The sequence below is a fragment of the Artemia franciscana genome, chromosome 21 (genome assembly GCF_032884065.1).
Source record: "Artemia franciscana chromosome 21, ASM3288406v1, whole genome shotgun sequence".
Classification (NCBI taxonomy): Eukaryota; Metazoa; Arthropoda; class Branchiopoda; order Anostraca; family Artemiidae; genus Artemia; species Artemia franciscana.
In genome coordinates, this window is record NC_088883.1 from 30,557,051 (window position 1) to 30,578,949 (window position 21,899).

General features: G+C 36.2%; 3 protein-coding genes across 8 annotated transcripts in view; 2 read left to right on the forward strand and 1 right to left on the reverse strand.

Moving 5' to 3' along the window:
* Positions 1–21,899, forward strand: part of LOC136040871 (uncharacterized) — a 685,992-nt gene that overhangs the window by 252,377 nt on the left and 411,716 nt on the right. The window lies entirely within an intron of this gene.
* LOC136040869 (frizzled-5-like) overlaps positions 1–21,899 on the reverse strand; it is a 445,049-nt gene that overhangs the window by 250,197 nt on the left and 172,953 nt on the right. The window lies entirely within an intron of this gene.
* LOC136040853 (RNA/RNP complex-1-interacting phosphatase-like) overlaps positions 1–21,899 on the forward strand; it is a 120,091-nt gene that overhangs the window by 71,014 nt on the left and 27,178 nt on the right. For 3 of the 4 annotated variants that reach the window (XM_065725227.1, XM_065725225.1, XM_065725228.1), the window contains exon 5: positions 7,485–7,633. In XM_065725227.1, coding sequence (XP_065581299.1) covers positions 7,485–7,633 — 149 coding nt within the window. The remainder of the gene's footprint in view (positions 1–7,484; positions 7,634–21,899) is intronic. The other variant, XM_065725226.1, reaches the window with a different exon arrangement.

The window sequence follows — 21,899 nt, forward strand, 5'->3', positions numbered from 1 at the left end:
ACTGATGAAGTACAATTGTAAAAATTTATGATTCTCGCCTGAGAATGGTAGAAGGGACCCTGCTTTATGATAAATTTGCCCTTTTACTTTGAAAGTAGACATAAATTGATCTGGATTTTCGATTTGGGCTCCAAACGACGTCATTTGGAAACATGAGTTGTATTGTCTGATTTTTGACAAAAAACGCTTAGATTCTGACGTAGTTCCAGTAAGGAAAGTCTTCAATGGCTCTGGTGGTGCAGCCAATAGAGGAAGTTTAACTTTTCCTGAGGCGCAACACATTCCCATTGTTTCACCATTGAATTTCAAGGCCTTGCAATAGGGACAAATTTTAGACATTGTCCCGATTTGAACACATCTACTCAAGCTATAATCATCGACTGGGTTGTACCTGAATGCCAGGCGATAACTTTCAGGTTGCTCTGATTCCTCGGCACGCTTTCTTTTCTTACTTTCTCTATCAGCAGCAAGCCTGCTTCCGCGTTGCTCTGGTTGTTCCTCGGCACGCTTTCTGTTCTTTCTTTCTCTATCAGCCTCAAGCCTGTTTCCTTGCTGTTCTTTTGCTTCCTCGGCACGCTTTCTGTTCTTTCTTTCTCTATCAGCCTCAAGCCTGTTTCCTTGCTGTTCTTTTGCTTCCTCGGCACGCTTTCTGTTCTTTCTTTCTCTATCAGCCTCAAGCCTGATTCCCTGCTGTTCTTTTGATTCCTCGGCACGCCTTCTTTTTTCACTTTCTCTTTTAGCAGCAAGTCTGCTTTCGCGTTGCTCTGGTAGTTCCTCGGCACGCTTTCTTTTCTGACTTTCTCTATCAGCAGCAAGTTTTTTGGCATAAACTCTTTGAGCATCTTCATCAGTCATTGTAAACTTAAACATTAATAGATTTCTACGTGAACATATGTCTTATATATCTTGAATGACGTCACCGTCAAAGCAAAAATGACGACAATTAATTTCATGACGTCAGCCGACACAGAAACATGACGTCACCTGACAACTAATTTCATGACGTCAGCCGACACAGAAACATGACGTCACCTGATCCACAGACAGACAGACAGACAACTTATTTATATATATATAGATATATAAATATATATATAGAGTTTTTACCTTTTTCAGTTTTTTCTTCTTTTGTATTAATGCTAAGGCCAAGGTTCGAACCTGGAACCTCTCGGACCTAGAACCTGGAACATAACGCTTTACCAACTGAGCTACTTCGGCTTGAATACATTCGTTTTTGAATTGGTATATGATGAAATAATTCAGACGTCATATGCGGACAGTGACGTCACTCGACAGACAGACAGACAACTTATTTTTATATATATAGATATATATATATATATATATATATATATATATATATATATATATATATATATATATATATATATATATATATATATATATATATATATATATATATATATATATATATACTAGCTGTTGGGGTGGCGCTTTACGCCACTCCAACATGATGAAATGTTGTCACGTGTCACGCCACATGGTGAAATAATGCGGACAAACACAAACATGACGACAACTAACTTCATGACGACGTAGAGCTCAATCCTTATAATGACGTCAGTTGACAGACACACAAACAACTTATTTTGTTATATATATAAATATATAGATTAATGCTAAAGCCAAGGTTCGAACCTGGAACCTCTCGGACCTAGAACCTGGAACATAACGCTTTACCAACTGAGCTACTTCGGCTTGAATACATTCGTTTTTGAATTGGTATATGATGAAATAATTCATACGTCATATGTGGACAGTGATGTCACTCGACAGACAGAGAGAAAACTTATTTTTATATATATACTAGTTGGTAAAGCGTTATGTTCCAGGTTCTAGGTCCGAGAGGTTCCAGGTTCGAACCTTGGCTTTAGCATTAATCTATCTATATGTATAAAAATAAGTTGTCTGTGTGTGTGTCGAGTGACGTCATGTCATGACGCCATCAAGTTAGTTGTCGTCATGTTTGTTATGACAATGACGTCATTAAAGGTATTTAAGACATTAAGATATTCGTTCACGGAAAAATGTTTAATTGTAAGAAGATCGTGGACGGAAAAATGTTTAATTGTAAAATGACTGAAGAACCTACAATGGCAACAGCCGAGGAAGCTGCTCTAACAATCTATGCCAAAAAACTTGCGGTTGATAGAGAAAGTAAGAAAAGAAAGCTTGCCGAGGAATCACAAGAACAGCAAGAAAACAGGCTTGCGGCTGATAGAGAAAGTAAGAACAGAAAGCGTGTCGAGGAATCACAAGAGTAACGTGAAAACAGCCTTGCGGCTTCAAGAGATAATGCCAGATTAGGAATATGCAATTTCCGTCAACGAAGATATGTTGAAGAACTACATGAGCAACGCGAAACCAGACTTGCTGCTAAACGAGAAAGTGAAAAAAGAAGGCGTGCCGAGGAATCACAAGAGCAACGTGAAAACAGGCTTGCTGCTTCAAGAGATAATGCCAAAAGAAAGCTTGCCGAGGAATCACAAGAGCAACGTGAAAATTATCGCTTGGCATTCAGGTACAGCCCAGTCGAGGATTATAGTAGATGTCTTCAAATCGGGACTATGTCTAAAATTTATCCCTACTGCAAGGCCTTTAAATTTAATGGTGAAACAATGGGAATTCATCATATACCAATTCAAAAACGAATGTATTCAAGCCCGAAGTAGCTGACTTGGTAACCCGTTATGTTCCAGGTTCTAGGTCCGAGAGGTTGCAGGTTCAAACCTTGGCTACGTAAAAACTACAAAAAAAACTAAATAAATGACGATGGGGACACAGGGAATGTTCGATTAGCAATCACCATCAGCAAAGCTTAAGGGCAATCATTAGAATCATGAGGTATAACTAAAAAAACTAAAAAAAGGTAAAAAACTAAAAAAAAAGACCAATTCAAAAACGAATGCATATACAGACCGGGACACCGGGACACAAATGACGACCGGGACACTGGGACACAGGGAATATAAATGACGACCGGGACACTCAAAGAGAAATTACAGACTGGGACACCGGGACACAAATGACGACCGGGACACAGGGAATATAAATTAAGACCGGGACACAGGGACACAACTAAAGCGGGGACGCCGGGGGGCACAGGAGGATATATAAATGACGACGGCGACACAGGGAATGTTCGATTAGCAATCACCATCAACAAAGCTCAAGGGCAATCATTAGAATCATGAGGTATAACTAAAAAAACTAAAACCTAAAAAAAGACCAATTCAAAAACAAATGTATATACAGACCGGGACACCGGGACACAAATGACGATCGGGACACCGGGACACAAGGAATATAAATGACGCCCGGACCTCAAAGAGAAATCACAGACTGGGACACCGGGACAAAAATGACGACCGGGACACATGGAATATAAATGACGACCGGGACACAGGGACACAACTACAACGGGGACGCCGGGAGGCACACGGGGGATATATAAATGACGACGGCGACACAGGGAATCGTCGATTAGCAATCACCATCAACAAAGCTCAAGGGCAATCATTAAAATCATGAGATCTGAATGCGGATTGTTTTCCCATGGACCATTATATGTTGCATGTTCAAGAGTCGGTAAACCTGACTATCTATTTATATGCACAGACAATTGGACAGCAAAGAATGTTGTATATTCGCAAGTTTTACGTAGTTAAAAACATATAAATATATATATCTATCTATAGTCACAGGTGGGACATAGGGACACAACTACAATGGCGCGTAACTAATATGGCGTGTAACGACTTACGCGCGCCGGGGGGCTTGGGGGGGGGCGCGAAGCGCCCCTACAAACTAGGTTTTGGGGTGGCGCGAAGCGCCACCCCAACAGCTAGTATATATATATATATATATATATATATATATATATATATATATATATATACTAGCTGTTGGGGTGGCGCGAAGCGCCACCCCAACACCTAGTTGGTGGGGGCGCTTCGCGCCCCCCCCAAGCCCCCCCGCGCGCGTAAGTCGTTACGCGCCATAATAGTTACGCGCCATTGTAGTTGTGTCCCTATGTCCCACCTGTGAATATAGATAGATATATATATATATATATATATATATATATATATATATATATATATATATATATATGGTTTTAACTACGTAAAACTTGCGAATATACAACATTCTTTGCTGTCCCATTGTCTTTGCATATAAATAGATTGTCAGGTTTACCGACTCTTGAACATGCAACATATAATGGTCCATGGGAAAACAATCTGTATTCAGATCTATACCTCATGATTCTAATGATTGCCCTTGAGCTTTGTTGATGGTGATTGCTAATCGACCATTCCCTGTCCCGGTGTCCCGGTCGTCATTTATATCCCCCTGTTTCCCCCGGTGTCCCCGTTGTAGTTGTGTCCCTGTGTCCCGGTCGTCATTTATATTCCCTGTGTCCCGGTCGTCATTTGTATCCCGGTGTCCCGGTCTGTATATACATTCGTTTTTTAGTTTTGTTTTTCTCCTTTATTTTTTTCCTTTTTTTTTCTTTTTTAGTTTATTTAGATTTTTAGATTTTTTAGTTTTTTTATTAGTTTTTAGTTTTTTTTTCTTTTTAGTTTCTTTGTAGTTTTTACCTTCTTTTTAGTTTTGTTAGTTTTTTTTTTTTACTTATGTCCTGGTCGTCATTTATACTCCCTCTGTCCCGGTGCTTTGTTGATTGCTAATCGAACATTCCTTTTGTCTCGTCATTTATTTTTTTCTTTTTTAGTTCTTTTAGTTTTTTAGATGAAAATTTTTTTTAGTTTTTTCCTTTTTTTCTTTTTAGTTTTTTATTGGTTTTTACCTTTATTTTAGCTTATTTTTCAGTTTTTTCCTTTTTTTTAGTTTTTTTTTATTTTTTATTTTTTTTAGTTTTTTACCTTTTTTTAGTTTTTTTATTTTTTTTAGTTTTTTAGCTTTTTTACTTTTTTTATTAGTTTTTAGTTTTTTTTGTAGTTTTTGCCTTTTTTTTAGTTTTTTCAGTTTTTTTTTTAGTTTTTTATTGGTTTTTACCTTTATTTTAGCTTATTTTTCAGTTTTTTCCTTTTTTTTAGTTTTTTTTTAGTTTTTAGTTTTTTTAGTTTTTTACCTTTTTTTAGTTTTTTTAGTTTTTTAGCTTTTTTATTTTTTTTTATTAGTTTTTAGTTTTTTTTGTAGTTTTTGCCTTTTTTTAGTTTTTTTAGTTTTTTAGCTTTTTTATTAGTTTTTAGTTTTTTTTGTAGTTTTTGCCTTTTTTTAGTTTTTTTCTTTTTAGTTTTTTTGTAGTTTTTACTTTCTTTTTAGTTTTGTTAGTTTTTTTTTTTTACTTATGTCCTGGTCGTCATTTATACTCCCTGTGTCCCGGTGCTTTGTTGATTGCTAATCGAACATTCCTTTTGTCCTGGTCGCTTTCTCTTTGAGTGTCGTCATTTATTTTTTTCTTTTTTAGTTCTTTTAGTTTTTACCTTTTTTAGTTTTTTTTAGTTTTTTAGATGAAATTTTTTTTTAGTTTTTTCCTTTTTTTCTTTTTAGTTTTTTATTGGTTTTTACCTTTATTTTAGCTTATTTTTCAGTTTTTTCCTTTTTTTAGTTTTTTTTTATTTTTTATTTTTTTTTAGTTTTTTACCTTTTTTTAGTTTTTTTTAGTTTTTTTAGTTTTTTTACTTTTTTTATTGGTTTTTAGTTTTTTTGTAGTTTTTGCCTTTTTTTAGTTTTTTTAGTTTTTTTTTTAGTTTTTTATTGGTTTTTACCTTTATTTTAGCTTATTTTTCAGTTTTTTCCTTTTTTTTTAGTTTTTTTTAGTTTTTAGTTTTTTTAGTTTTTTACCTTTTTTTAGTTTTTTTAGTTTTTTAGCTTTTTTATTTTTTTTATTAGTTTTTAGTTTTTTGTAGTTTTTGCCTTTTTTTAGTTTTTTTAGTTTTTTAGCTTTTTTATTAGTTTTTAGTTTTTTTTGTAGTTTTTGCCTTTTTTTAGTTTTTTTAGTTTTTTAGCTTTTTTATTTTTTTTATTAGTTTTTAGTTTTTTTTGTAGTTTTTGCCTTTTTTTAGTTTTTTCAGTTTTGACGTCACCTGATCCAGTTTTTTCAGGTGACGTCACCTGATCCATCCACAGACAGACAGACAGACAACTTATTTTTATATATATAGATATATATATATATATATTCACAGGTGGGACACAGGGACACAACTATAATGGCGCGTAGCTAATTGGCGCGTAATCACTTACGCGTGCGGGGGGGGCTTGGGGGCGCGAAGCGCCCCCACCAACTAGGTGTTGGGTTGGCGCGAAAAGCCACCCCAACAGCTAGTAGATATATAAAAATAAGTTGTATGTATGCATGTTCGTTTCTTTGTAAAAAGAGGGTTTGCATATGACGTCATTATAAGATGACGTTACCGACCACCGGGACACTCAAAGAGAAATTACAGACCGGGACACCGGGACACAAATGACGAGCGTGACATCGGGACACAGGGAATATAAATGACGACCCGGACACTCAAAGAGAAAATACAGACCAGGATACCGGGACAGAAATGACGACTGGGACACCGGGACATAGGAGATATAAAGGACGACGGTGACACAGGGGCACAACTACAACGGGGACGCCGAGGGGGGGGGGTCACAGGGGGGATATATAAATGACGACAGGGACATAGGGAATATTGGATTAGTAATCACCATCAACAGAGCTCAAGGGCAATCATTAGAAAAATGCGGTATAGGTCTGAATACGGGTTGTTTTTTTCATGGACAATTGTTGTATGTTCAAGAGTCGGTAAACCTGACAATCTATTTATATGCACAGACAATGAGTCAGTGAAGAATGTTGTATATTCGTAAGTTTTACGTAGTTATATATATATATATATATATATATATATATATATATATATATATATATATATATATATATATATGTATGTATTCACAGGTGGGACACAGGGTCACAACTACGATGGCGTGTAATTAATACGGCACGTAACGACTTACGCGTGTGGGGGGGGGGGTTAGGGGGGGGGGGGTGCTATGCGATCCCACCAACTAGGTACCGGTGTTTCGCGAAATGCCACACCAACAGCTAACATAGATATATATTTATGTCGATATATTGACCTTAAGTATTGTTTGGAAAATGAGGCTGCCAAACCTATTTAAAGTCTCACTTAGTTTTGACATTGAATTGATTTTAAAACAAGACAAATTTTACAAGAATGTTTTATTTCAAGAAGACAATCTAAATACTTTCTTAGAGAGTGAAATATGTTCAAGATACGTTAACATTCTTTTGTTTCAAATATAATGTTAAGAATTCTGAGTATATAACTTCAAATGGTAGCCTAAAAGAAGTAATACTGCAACGGCCCGCTAAATATTCTTGGAATATTGTCTTTTCTCATTTCCTAATCTCTTCTCTGTTTCTAGAAAACTTCAAATCCCAACAATAAAATAGAAGCTTTTTTTTAATGTAGATTTTTTACGATTGCTGATAGCTTTCTGCATCACAACCGTGACAAAGTGGTCGGGGTACACTGCACGCATGGACTGAACAGGACTGGTTACCTGATATGCAGGTACCTTATACAACGACTTGGCTACACTCCAGGTGATGCACTGACAGGTGAGTCTCTTTCTTTTTCTTTTTTGTGGTTCCTGTTTCACATTTATTATTTTGCTGAATCCTGAATTCCTGAATCCTGCCCTCTGATCATATTGATTTTTTTTTTTTTTTTAGAATATCACTGGGAAAAGGTTGCTCTGATTAAATTGGCTGACTTGTTTAACGTTCTCTACTCTTTCCACCCAGTAATATTTATAATATGTTTTTTTAATTGATGACAATTGTTGGTCAAATTAGATGAAGTATTATCCCTCCAACATGTTGAGGGCTGGTAAATGAAATGGAAGGTATTCGTTTTTTTTCGCTTAATGAGTTGTTGGAAGTGTTTTCAAGCCAACAATTCAGATCGCTTGATTTTTTTTTCAAAACCATCTTTTACCATGTTTGCATACATAAAAATTCATTGTAGTTTAGCTTAATTGGAAAAAGTATATTAGAAAGAGCATATTGTTGCACACCTTTAAAAGGAGTTTTGAGAAAATATTCATTGTGTTGCGAAAGCAACACTTTGGTTTTGTCGTTTTTTTTTTCCTATCACCCCGATTTCAGCTTCTTCCTAGAAAGTGGTAAGGGTCTAACCTCTGTGTTTTTATAGAAAGTGTGGACCTTAGGCTGGATTGATAAATATGACCTTGAATTTTGGAAAGCTTCGTAGAGCTCTTGCCTGGGGCCAAAAATCTATTGTTTCTACCTATATCTGTTCGTGATTTCAGCCGAGTGTATCATTAGGTTTTTCGCACTTGGGATTGCGATAGAGAAATAATAATAATAATAATTTATTTATAACCCACAAAATACATTAAACTGTGGAGTCAGCAAAATACATTAAACTGTGTCAGCATTTGAATGAATTACATTGTCAAAAGCACTAGATATACCAACAGTCAAACAATATTGTTTTTTGAGCAACGGCTTGTTTCATTAGCCGACCCACAATATGGTGAGCTTGAACGCAGCCCATACCTTTTCTAAAACCAAGCTGAAAGGGCGTAAAATTGCGCTTGGAGTTAATGGTTGGTAGCAGTACATATTCAAATAGATTACTAACAAAACAAGGCACAGTGATAGCACGGTAATTAGAGCAAGCATTGGGGTCCTTACTCCTCTTGATTATGGGAGATATACAACCGGACAAAAAACTATCTGGCACAACGGACTGTGCCAAACACATCTGAAACAATAACTGCAAGTGCTTCAGCAGTTAAGGACAATCATAAAAAAAAACTTGAAGCAAAGACCATCACTATCGAGATACTCAGACTTATTCACTTGCTTAATAGCTCGGAGTATAACACCAGATTCCACCGATAACACTTGAGATTGGTTGATACGAATTGGGAGGATTGAGTTGACAAGCTTAGTAAAATGATTTTGGAGATTAATATTAAATGAAAGCAAAATATTTTTATAATGAGAAATGAAGTCACATAGCCGAAGAGACGAATTAATTGGAGGTGAACACTTTACACTGTTTATAACACGATCCCAGGATTTCTTGCCACAAGGACCATCCCAGGCATTCAGTCTCGCTCTACGCAGGGAATATTTGTACTCTCTTTGGGTTTTCTGTTTTATTTGATGGACTGAACCAGAAGAAGGACGATCACAGGCTTTCCCCATACGGAGCCAGAACTTAGCTTTTTGTTTAGCCATCTTCACTTTAGGATCAACTTTCCAAAATGGATTGCGAGTACCCGTTTGCACGTACTCGGATAATATTTGCTGATAATACGAGTTGATATCTATCCGAGTTGAAGTTGTACATGCAGATGTTTGCAATAAGTGGGAAGGCACTTTAATAGATGATAGTAACTGGGACAATGTCAATACATAAAGTGGAACATTGGTATTTTCCCAATTTAACTTTGAGAACCACTTGGGAGAGTTACGTTGCACAGAGCTCGCCATGGAGCAAGATTGGTAAATGATCCTCGTCGATTTTAGAGTCGGCCACATGAACTATTGATGAACGTAGAGTTGAATCTGACACAATTACATGATCAAGGTTGGAAGTAAGACCACCACGATTGTGAATATAAGTAAATAGAAGATCTTTATCAGCAAGATGGAATCTTCCGGGTAGTGAATTGAGAAAGATTTCAGATCGGTCAGAATTAGATAATAAGTCAGTGATCATGTTGCCGGCGAGAATCCATTTGGTATTTTGCTTTGAAAGGTCGCTAAGTAGTTTTCGTAGGCGATTACATGCTTGTGAAAAAATAGACAATGACTGCACAGTCTTTTCATTACAGGGGAAATAAATGTTTATAAATGCGGTATCACCACATTTTATCGCTAAGATGTTAGCGTCACTTTGCAATAATATCGGCTGAGTCTTATGTCTGAAATAGATGGCCAGACCTCCTGATGGTCTACCCCGGGTTTTCTGGGCGGCTCTTAAGAAGGTATAATGGATCCAAAAATGCTTTAGGCTATCAACATTCACTTTAGAGAGAAGGTGCTCCTGTAAAAACACAATATCATTTTCAAGCAGCTCATTAATCAATAGATCCTTGTCTTTTATGCCATTAATATTAAGGGACGCAAAGCTAAACGGAGTTTGAGCATTCATTTGTTAGCGTTGTTGAGAGCCGATCGGAGAACTTTGCACTTCAGACTAAAACTTACGTGTTCCATAGTGCAATTTGCACATTTTGGCGAGGCTTGGCAAGGGTTTTCCTTGGAATTCACATGAGGGCCAGAACATCTGGAACATTTGAGATGTGCTGGTCAGCGGGGACAAGCTCCAATCAGGTGATCAGTACTTTGACACCGTATCAGGTGTGCCTCAAACTTTAAAATTTCTCTCATTGCTAAAGAAATTAGAGTTTATCCTTTGCTCCTTTCTAAGTGATGACGTTAGAAACTTGGCCTACGGCAAAAAAAGTAAACTTTGAACTAAAACAGATAGATTTTTTATTCGACGGCAGTCGATAGCTCTTGATGATCTGATCAAAGTATATGTCATCAATTTTTTGGTAGAAAGATTCCTTCATGAGATATAACAGTTTGAAAGTGTAAAGGGGTTGACAACTTCGATAGTAAGGTACACACTGAAACCAAAAATAGGCTGATACCCATTGCGACACATATAGGGGAGTTTTAAGCAACAGTCGGCTGTAAGCTCATAATCATATTCGACAATGAGTGGCTCGCAACTTCTGCTAATTGGTCTACCTATTATTTGTTTCCGGTGTATTTGATGGTAAGAACAATTTGGTTCCAGTGGTAAGACATGTAGGGGACTTGTAAGTAATAAACGACTGTTAGGCACCAATCAATTTCAGCGATGAGGGGTTTGCAACTTTTGTTAGTTTCAATGAGGTGTTTGCAGTGAAAGTGTAAAGGGGTTGACAACTTCAGTAGTAAGGTACACACTGAGAGCAAAAATAGGCCGATACCCATTGCGACACATATAGGGGAGTTTTAAGCAACAGTCGGCTGTAAGCTCATAATCATCTTCGACAATGAGTGGCTCGCAACTTCTGCTAATTGGTCTACCTATTATTAGTTTCCGGTGTATTTGATGGTAAGACCAATTTGGTTCCAGTGGTAAGACATGTAGAGGACTTGTAAGTAATAAACAACTGTTAGGCTACAATCATCTTCAGCGATGAGGGGTTTGTAACTTTTGTTAGTTGCAATGAGGTGTTTGCAACTTTTGAGAGTTAGTGTTCCTAGTATTTATTTTAAGATCCTTACAGATTAATAACTTTGGGGTTTAATCGAAGCGAGGAAACAAAACTAAAGTGTTGCTGTCGCAACACTTTACTTGGCGAAGCCGAACAAAGGTTGCCGCAACACCTCACGTTGCCCATGAAACGTAGATCTAATTGTTGGTATAATTTGGTTCTAACATATGTGATTCAATTCTGTAAGCGATAAGTCAAGTGTAAACGTTAAAATAAACTCTTAGAATAAATGTTGCAATATCAACAGATACGTGAGTTTGATAGCGAAAGAGTTTTCGTTTTTCCTTCTTTTTTTTACATATCAGGCTTTACAGAATATTCTTGCCGTTTATAATTATCAGCATTGCCAGTTTCTTAAGTAAATTTTGCATCGTTAAAGCTGAACTGTTTGAACTTACAAATTTTTAAACAGAAAAGATTAGTTTGAATGGCTTGAAGGAGCAAAGCCACCAGCTTTCCCAGCCTATTCCATTACCAAATATCAAAAAATTTATGTTGGAACGAATTATGCTCTGGCTAAGGTGTAGCTAGACATGTCGACAAAAGTCAAGATTTGTTAATAGTAATATGTTTTTTCTTGATTCTAAAGTCACGGTTTTTCTACTGAAGCAGAAAATTTAATTCACTTGAAATAGAATTGAAAAGCTCATATCAACAGTAATTTATCTTCAATTATTACCTACTAATACTGCGTCTTTTGCCAAATTCATTTTGCACAAAATAAGATCACTGTTTTTAGCTTCCTTCTCTCCTAATTTAAAAAAAAAATATTGTTAAAATCTTAAAAAATAAATATGTTTATATGTTAAACGTTGTCAAACAGTTCGTGGTAACGAACTGTAGTAAGGAGCGAACCGGCCCAATAGTAACCAAAACTCTAAAAATAGAGTTTAGATACCAATTGATATATCAAAAGAATCAGATTTTTATGCTGATTTTAAATATGTAAGTTTCATCAAAAGTTACGAGCCTGAGAAAATTTGTCTTATTTTGGAAAATAGAGGAAACACCCATTAAAATTCATACGATCTTAAATAGAAAATCTCACTATCGCATTCAGCGTATCAGAGACCCCTACTGTAGAAGTTTCAAGCTCTTGTCTACAAAAATATGGAGCTTAGTATTTTTTGCCAAAAACCGATCACGGATGCGTGTTTATTTGTTTATTTTTTTCCCGGGGGTGATCGTATCGACCAAGTGGTTCTATAATGTTGTGAGAGTGCTCATTCTAACGGAAATTAAAAGTTCTAATGCCTTTTTAAGTGACCAAAAAATTGGAGGGCACCTAGGCCCCCTTCCATGCTCATTTTTTCCCAAAGTCAACGGATCAAAATTTTGAGATAGCCATATTGTTGAGCATAGTCAAAAACATAATAACTATTTCTTTGGGGCTCACTTACCCCCCCACAGTCCCCAGGAGAGGGGCTGCAAGTTACAAACTTTGACCAGCGTTTAAATATAGTAATGATTATTTGGAAGTGTACACCTTTTTAGGATGATTTTTTGGCTGGGGGGGGGGGTTGAGGTTAAGCAGAGGTGCGTAATTTTGAAGTTTTTTTTTTTTTTAAGGGTAACAATAATGTGAACCTAGCGTTACTGTGAAAGTACCAAGGACAGTGGAAAAATAGTATTTTATTGTTCAAGCGGAGGTTTAAACAACCATACGTATCTCAATAAATTAGAAAAATTGGGGATTTATTCATAATGGAAAAGACCTTCATATGCAGTTGTACAGTCATCGGTAGTATTGGGAACCAAATTAGAAAAAAGAGATGTTGGAAATTTAGTAAATACTAGTTTAAAAACATATGACCACAAACAACTGTAGTGGATGTAACCTTCCTTTGAATATGCAGTTGTAATTGGGAGTACATAAGTTGTTAATATTTCTTAATTGTTAATTTTTTCTTTTTTTTAATTTTTTAGCTTTTTTAGTTTTTTAGTTTTTTTCCTTTTTAGTTGTTTACCTTTTTTTTTCTTTTTTTTCTAGTTTTCTTTTTCTTCTTTATTTCTCAGACGTCATTTGCGGACAAACAAACACACATATGCGGACAAACTTACAACTTATTATATATATATATATATATATATATATATATATATATATATATATATATATATCTATCTATATATATAAAAATAAGTTGTCTGTCTGTGGATGTGTGGATGGATGTGTGGATGGATGTGTCAGGTGACGTCACCTGAAAAAACTGGATTAGGTGACGTCAAAACTGAAAAAACTAAAAAAAGGCAAAAACTACAAAAAAAACTAAAAACTAATAAAAAAGCTAAAAAACTAAAAAAACTATAAAGGTAAAAACCAATAAAAAACTAAAAAAAAAACTGAAAAAACTAAAAAAAGGCAAAAACTACAAAAAAAAACTAAAAACTAATAAAAAAAGTAAAAAAGCTAAAAAACTAAAAAAACTAAAAAAACTAAAAAAAGGTAAAAAACTAAAAAAAATAAAAAATAAAAAAAAACTAAAAAAAAGGAAAAAACTGAAAAATAAGCTAAAATAAAGGTAAAAACCAATAAAAAACTAAAAAAAAAAGGAAAAAACTAATAAATGACGACACTCAAAGAGAAAGCGACCAGGACAAAAAACTAAAAAAAAAGGCAAAAACTACAAAAAAACTAAAAACTAATAAAAAAATAAAAAAGCTAAAAAACTAAAAAAACTAAAAAAAGGTAAAAAACTAAAAAAACTAAAAACTAAAAAAAAACTAAAAAAGGTAAAAACTAAAAGAACTAAAAAAGAAAAAAATAAATGACGACACTCAAAGAGAAAGCGACCAGGACAAAAGGAATGTTCGATTAGCAATCAACAAAGCACCGGGACACAGGGAGTATAAATGACGACCAGGACACAAGTAAAAAAAAAAATTAACAAAACTAAAAAGAAGGTAAAAACTACAAAAAAACTAAAAAGAAAAAAAAACTAAAAACTAATAAAAAAACTAAAAAATCTAAAAATCTAAATAAACTAAAAAAGAAAAAAAAAGGAAAAAAATAAAGGAGAAAAACAAAACTAAAAAACGAATGTATATACAGACCGGTACACCGGGATACAAATGACGACCGGGACACAGGGATTATAAATAACGACCGGGACACAGGGACACAACTACAACGGGGACACCGGGGGAAACAGGGGGATATAAATGACGACCGGGACAAAAAAACTAAAAAGAAATAAAAACTAAAAACTAATAAAAAAAACTAAAAAATCTAAAAATCTAAATAAGCTAAAAAAGAAAAAAAAAGGAAAAAAATAAAGGAGAAAAACAAAACTAAAAAACGAATGTATATACAGACCGGGACACCGGGATACAAATGATGACCGGGACCCGGGACACAGGGAATATAAATGACGACCGGGACACAGGGACACAACTACAACGGGGACACCGGGGGAAACAGGGGGATAACCTGACAATCTATTTATATGCAAAGACAATGGGACAGCAAAGAATGTTGTATATTCGCAAGTTTTACGTAGTTAAAACCATATATATATATATATATCTATATTCACAGGTGGGACATAGGGACACAACTACAATGGCGCGTAACTATTATGGCGCGTAACGACTTACGCGCGCGGGGGGGCTTGGGGGGGGCGCGAAGCGCCCCCACCAACTAGGTGTTGGGGTGGCGCGAAGCGCCACCCCAACAGCTAGTATATATATATATATATACTAGCTGTTGGGATGCACGCCAACATCTAGTTGGTGGGGGCGCTTCGCGCCCCCACCCCCCAAGCCCCCCCGCGCGTAAGTCGTTACGCGCCATTCTAGTTGTGTCCCTGTGTCCCACCTGTGAATATAGATGGATATATATATGTTTTTAACTACGTAAAACTTTCGAATATACAACATTCTTCGCTGTCCCATTGTCTGTGCATATAAATAGATTGTCAGGTTTTAGCTTTGTTGATGGTGATTGCTAATCGAACATTCCCTGTGTCCCCGTCGTCATTTATATATCCCTCCTGTGCCCCCCGGCGTCCCCGTTGTAGTTGTGTCCCTGTGTCCCGGTCGTCATTTAGATTCCCTGTGTCCCGGTCGTCATTTGTGTCCCAGTGTCCCCGTCTGTAATTTCTCTTTGAGTGTCCCGGTCGTCATTTATATTCCCTGTGTCCCGGTCGTTATTTGTGTCCCGGTGTCCCGGTCTTTAATTTTGTCAGTCGACAAACATGACGTGAGTCGACAAAAAACTTCATGACGGCATAATGCTCAATCCTTATAATGACGTCGGTCGACACACAAACATGACTTCAGTCTTCACTGTCCCATTGTCTGTGCATATAAATAGATTGTCAGGTTTACCAACATATAATTGGGGAAAACAATCTGTATTCAGATCTATTCCTCATGATTCTAATGATTGCCCTTGAGCTTTGATGATGGTGATTGCTAATCGAACATTCTTTGTGTCCTCGTCGTCATTTATATATCCCCCTGTGCCCCCCGGCGTCCCCGTTGTAGTTGTGTCCCTGTGTCCCGGTTATTTATATTCCCTGTGTCCTGGTTGTCATTTGTGTCCCGGTGTCCAAGTCTGTAATTTCTCTTTGAGTGTCCCGGTCGTCATTTATATTCCCTGTGTCCCGGTGTCTCGGTCGTCATTTGCGTCCCGGTGTCCCGGTCTGTATATACATTCGTTTTTGAATTGGTATATGATGAAATAATTTTTTGTTTTTTACCTTTTTTCTTTTTAGTATTTTTTTTTGGTTTTTACCTTTTTTTTTAGGTTTTTTATTTTTCTGTTTTCTTTTTAGTTTTTTTGTTGTTTTTACCTTTTTTTATTTTTTTTTATTTTTATTTTAATTTTTTTAGGTTTCATTTTCTCCTTTATTTTTAAGTTTTATTCCTTTTTTAGTTTTTTTTTCTTTTTTTTGAAATAAATTTTAGTTTTTTTCCTTTTTTTTGCTTTTTAGTTTTTTTTGGTTTTTACCTTTTTTTTCGCTTTTTTAGTTTTTTTTCTGTTTTCTTTTTAGTTTTTTTTGTAGTTTTTACCTTTTTTTTATTTTTTTTTATTTTTATTTTTATTTTTTTTAGTTTTCTTTTTCTCCTGTATTTTCAGTTTGTTTCCTTTTTTAGTTTTTTTTTCTTTTTTAGTTTTTAGTTTTTTTTAGTTTTTTACCTTTTTTATTTTTTTTTTTAGTTTTTTAGCTTTTTTTAGTTTTTTTTATTAGTTTTTATTTTTTTTTCTTTTATTTTTTTTGTAGTTTATACCTTTTTTTAGTTTTTTTTCCTTTTTAGTTTTTAGTTTTTAACCTTTTTTTTTAGCTTTTTTAGTTTTTTTGTTTTTTTAGTTTTGTTGTTTTGTTTTAGCTTTTTTAGTTTTGTTTTTTTCTTCTTTTGTATTAATACTATAGCCAAGGTTCGAACCTGGAACCTCTCGAACCTAGAACCTGGAACATAACGCGTTACCAACTCTGCAACATCGGCTTGAATACATTCGTTTTTGAATTGGTATATGATGAAATAATTCAGATGTCATATGCGGACAAACATGACGTCACTCGACAGATAGACAGACAGACATAACACACATACAACTTATTTTTATATATTTATGTATATACTAGCTGTTGGGGAGGCGCTTCGCGCCCCCCCCCCCCCCCCCCAAGTCCCTCCGGGCGCGTAAGTCGTTACGCGCCATATTAGTTACGTGCCATTGTCCTATTAGTTCTGTGCATATAAATAGATTGTCAGGTTTACCGACTCTTGAACATGCAACATAAAATTTTCCATGGGAAAAACAATCCGTATTCAGATCTATACCTGATTATTCTAATGATTGTCCTTGAGCTTTGTTGATGGTAATTGCTAATCGAACATTCCCTGTGTCCCCGTCGTCATTTATATATCCCATTGTGCCCCCAGCATCCCCCTTGTAGTTGTGTCCCTGTGTCCCGGTCGTCATTTATATTCCCAGTATCCCGGTCGTCATTTGCGTCCCAGTGGCCCAGTCTGTAATTTCTCTTTGAGCGTCCCGGTCGTCATTTATATTCCTTGTGTCCCGGTCTGCAATTTATCTGTGAGTGTCCCGGTCGTCATTTATATCTCCCGGTCGTTATTTGTGTCCCAATGTCCCAGTCTGTGATTTCTCTTTGAGTGTCCCGGTCGTCATTTATATTCCCTGTGTCCCGGTCTATAGTTTTCTTTTTCTCCTTTATTTTTTAGTTTTTTTCCTTTTTTTACTTTTTTTTCTTTTTTATTTTTTTTATTAGTTTTTAGTTTTTTTTTTCTTTTTAGTTTTTTTTAGTTTTTAGTTTTTTACATTTTTTTATTTTTTTTATTTTATTTTTTTAGCTTTTTCAGTTTTTTTGGTATTTTATTTTTTATATTTTTTGTAGTTTTTACCTTTTTTAGTTTTTTTTCTTCTTTTGTATTAATGCACCAAACGACGTCATTTGGAAACATGAGTTATATTTTCTGATTTTTGATAAAAAAACGCTTAGATTCTGACGTAGTTCCAGTAAGCAAAGTCTTCAATGGCTCTGGGGGTGCAGCCAGTTGAGGAAGTTTAACTTTTCCTGAGGCGCAACACATTCCCATTGTTTCACCATTAAATTTCAAGGCCTTGCAGTAGGGACAAATTTTAGACACAGTCCCGATTTGAACACATCTACTATAATCATCGACTGGGCTGTACCTGAATGCCATGCGATAATTTTCACGTTGCTCTTGTGATTCCTCGGCACGCTTTCTTTTGGCATTATCTCTTGAAGCCGCAAGCCTGTTTTCACGTTGCTCTTGTGATTCCTCGGCACGCCTTCTTTTTTCACTTTCTCTTTTAGCAGCAAGTCTGGTTTCGCGTTGCTCTGGTAGTTCCTCGACACGCCTTCGTTGACGGAAATTGCACATTCTTAATCTGGCATTATCTCTTGAAGCCGCAAGCCTGTTTTCACGTTGCTCTTGTGATTCCTCGGCACGCTTTCTGTTCTTACTTTCTCTATCAGCCGCAAGCCTGTTTTCTTGCTGTTCTTGTGATTCCTCGGCACGCTTTCTTTTCTTACTTTCTCTATCAGCAGCAAGTTTTTTGGCATAGACTCTTTGAGCAGCTTCCTCGGCTGTTGCCATTGTAGGTTCTTCAGTCATTTTACAATTAAACATTTTTCCGTCCACGATCTTCTTACAATTAAAAATTTGTCTTTGAACGAATTTTCTTAAATACCTATTATAAGTTGACTTCATTACAAGTATATAAGGCTTTGTATATGACGTCATTATAAGTATATAAGGGTTGCGATTAAAAGATAACATTTAGTATAAATCCTACAATGGCAGAAGAATCAGCCGAGGAAGCTGCTCAGAGTTAATGGCAAAAGGCTTGAGTTTAAAAGAGACAGTAAGAAAAGAAAGCGTGCGGAGGAATCACAAGAACAACGTGAAAACAGGCTCGCGGCTCAAAGAGATAATGCCAAAAGAAAGCATGCCGAGGAATCACAAGAACAACGTGAAAACAGGCTTGAGGCTCAAAGAGATGATGCCAAAAGAAAGCGTGCCGAGGAATCACAAGAGCAACGTGAAAATTATCGCCTGGCATGATAAAATTACTTCTAATGAAATTGACGACGTGATTTCCGCTGAAATACCTGATGAAAATGTCGATAAGGGCTTATATGATGTTGTGGTAAATACATGGACCTTGCCGTGCACTGAACGAAAAATCACCATGCAGGGTCAGAGGAAGGTGCACAAAGCAATATTCTCGACTTTTAGTACCCAACACAATTACCAGCAATGACGGTTACCCACTATATAGAAGAAGATCTACTGAAGATGGCGATAAACCAGCAATTATAAAGAAGCATAACGTCACCATCATCGAAGTAGATAACCAGTGTGTTGTTCCATGTTCACCTTTATTATCAAAAACATTTAATGCACACATAAACGTTGAATACTTTAACTCCGTAAAGGTAATCAAATACATATGTAAATACGTCAACAAAGGCAGCGACATGGCAGTTTTTGCCTTGCAGTCCGAAATCAAAATCACATCGAATGAACCCTCCCTCGATCTCCTATGAAGATTGGTTCGATACGATTCCCATTGGGAAAAAATTAAGAAATAAACGCGTATCTCCGATGTTTCTTCTAGCATAAAATGCAATAAAAAATTTTTTAGAAGGGAGTTCAAAACCTTTACCTTTTTAGACCGTTTTAGAGTTCAGAAATGTCAATATGCCGGTTGAGAAAAAAGAACTATTTGGCCGATTTCGAAGCTGGGCCAAGGCACTCAGCAGGTGGTAGGCTTCTATTTCTGATACATGAACAAAGTCCAGCTGCTGTTCACTTAGCGGTGCATTTACAGAATGGAAAACTTGTTTCTTTTTTGGAATCCAATGTACAACAAAGAACCCTGAATCCACCGGATACAACGTTAACTGCTTTCTTTTCGTTATGTCAAAATGATTCTTTTGCAAAAAAACTACTTTATACTGAAGTGTCTTCGTATTACATGTGGAATGCTCAAAAGAAATCATTTGAACGTCGAACACAGGGTAAGTCAGTCGACGGCCAACCTACCATCTTCAAAGATACCGCGATAGGAACACCATTTACCCCAATCAGCATGAATGCCTCTTTCTCCGCCTGCTTTTGGTGAATATACCCGGTCCGACGTCCTTTGAGTATTTGAGGACTGTAAATGGTACTATACATGACACTTACCATAGTGCATGCCAAGCTCTGAATTTAGGAAGACTCGGAAGACTCTACACCGTTCACCCCAATCAACATGAATGCTTCTTTCTACGCCTGCTTTTGGTGAATGTACCCGGTCCGACATCCTTTGAGTATTTGAGGACTGTAAATGGTACTATACATGACACTTACCATAGTGCATGCCAAGCTCTGAATTTATTGGAGAATGACCAACACTGGAGTAACTGCATCAATGACGCGTGTGAAACGTCAACTGCAAGTCAAATTCGTGCATTGTTTGGAATCATACTAACAACTTGCTCTCCTTCAGCTCCTACAGAGCTATGGGGAAAATATAAATCGAAAATGTCCGAAGATATACTCCATCGAAAACGGTTAGAGACGTCATATATGACTTTTGATTTTACATCAGAAATTTATAACTACACTTTAGTTATTATAGAAGATTTGTGCGTATGTATGGCAAACAAACCTCTTCGGGATTTGGGATTGCCTTCACCTAATCGTAACGCTGCTGTTTTGACATGTGTAGAATTGGATCGTGAACAAAGTTACAACACGAGTGATCTATTGTCGTATGTATGAAATAATATTTCTAAGTTAACGTCTGAGCAAAAAGACATTTATGATAAGATAATGCATTGTGTAAATAACAGCGTAGGAGAAATCTTCTTTTTGGATGTGCTAGGAGGTACTGGTAAAACGTTTGTTATAAAATTGATTCTGGCATCAATTCGATCAAAAAATGACATAGTATTGGCAATTACGTTGTCCGGAATAGCCGCAACGTTGCTGCCTGGTGGAAGAACAGGCTCATTCCGCTTTGAAATTGCCTCTGATTTTGCATTCTACAGAAACTCTCACGTGCCATATTTCCAAATCATCTGGGATGGGTAAAGTATTGCAGCAATGCAAACTTATTATTCGGGACGAGTGCACAATGGCACAAAAAAAAATCGCTCGAGGCTCTGGAGCAATCATTACGAGATTTGCGAGGAAATTTGAAACCCTTTGGCAGCACATTAATAATGCCTTCGGGAGATTTCAGGCAAACATTACCTATAATGCCTAGATCAACCCCTGCGGACAAAATGAATGCTTGCCTGAAAAATTCTAATTTATGGGCACACGTAAAGACATTAAAATTAACTATAAATATGCTTGTCCGATTGCAAAACGATGACTCTGATGCAATATTTTCTGATCAATTGCTGGCAATTGGAAACGGAAAGCTCCCAGTAGACTGAATTTCAGGACGTATACAACTGCCTGCTGAATTCTGAAATTTAGTGACGTCCGAAAATGAATTGGATGAAAAGGTATTTCCGAATATTCTAACCAATTATAAAAATCATAAATGGCTCAATGAACGAGCGATAATGGCAGGCAAGAATAAAGACGGCCACCTAATCAACAATATTATTTTGACCAAGATTCAAGACCAGGAAGTAATTTACAAGTCAGTCGACACAGTTCTGGAACCAAATGAAGTGGTTAATTATCCATCTGAATTTTTAAATTCCCTGGATCTCCCAGGGTTTCCAACACACGTGCTACATCTAAACATAGGCGTACCAATAATACCGTTACGAAATATTAACCCACCAAAGCCTGTCAACAATCTTTACAGGGCCTTTTGAGGGTGAGGCTGTTCTTATTCCTCGCATTCCTATGATTCCAACGGATCTGCCTTTTCAATTTAAAAGATTGCAATTCCCAATTCGATTAGCATTTGCAATCACCATCAACAAAGCTCAAGAGCAAACATTAGAAAAATGCGGTATAGATCTTAATACAGATTGTTTTTCCCATGGACAATTGTATGTTGCATGTTCGAGGGTTGGTAAACCTGACAATCTTTTTATAGGCACGGACAATGGGACAGCGAAGAATGT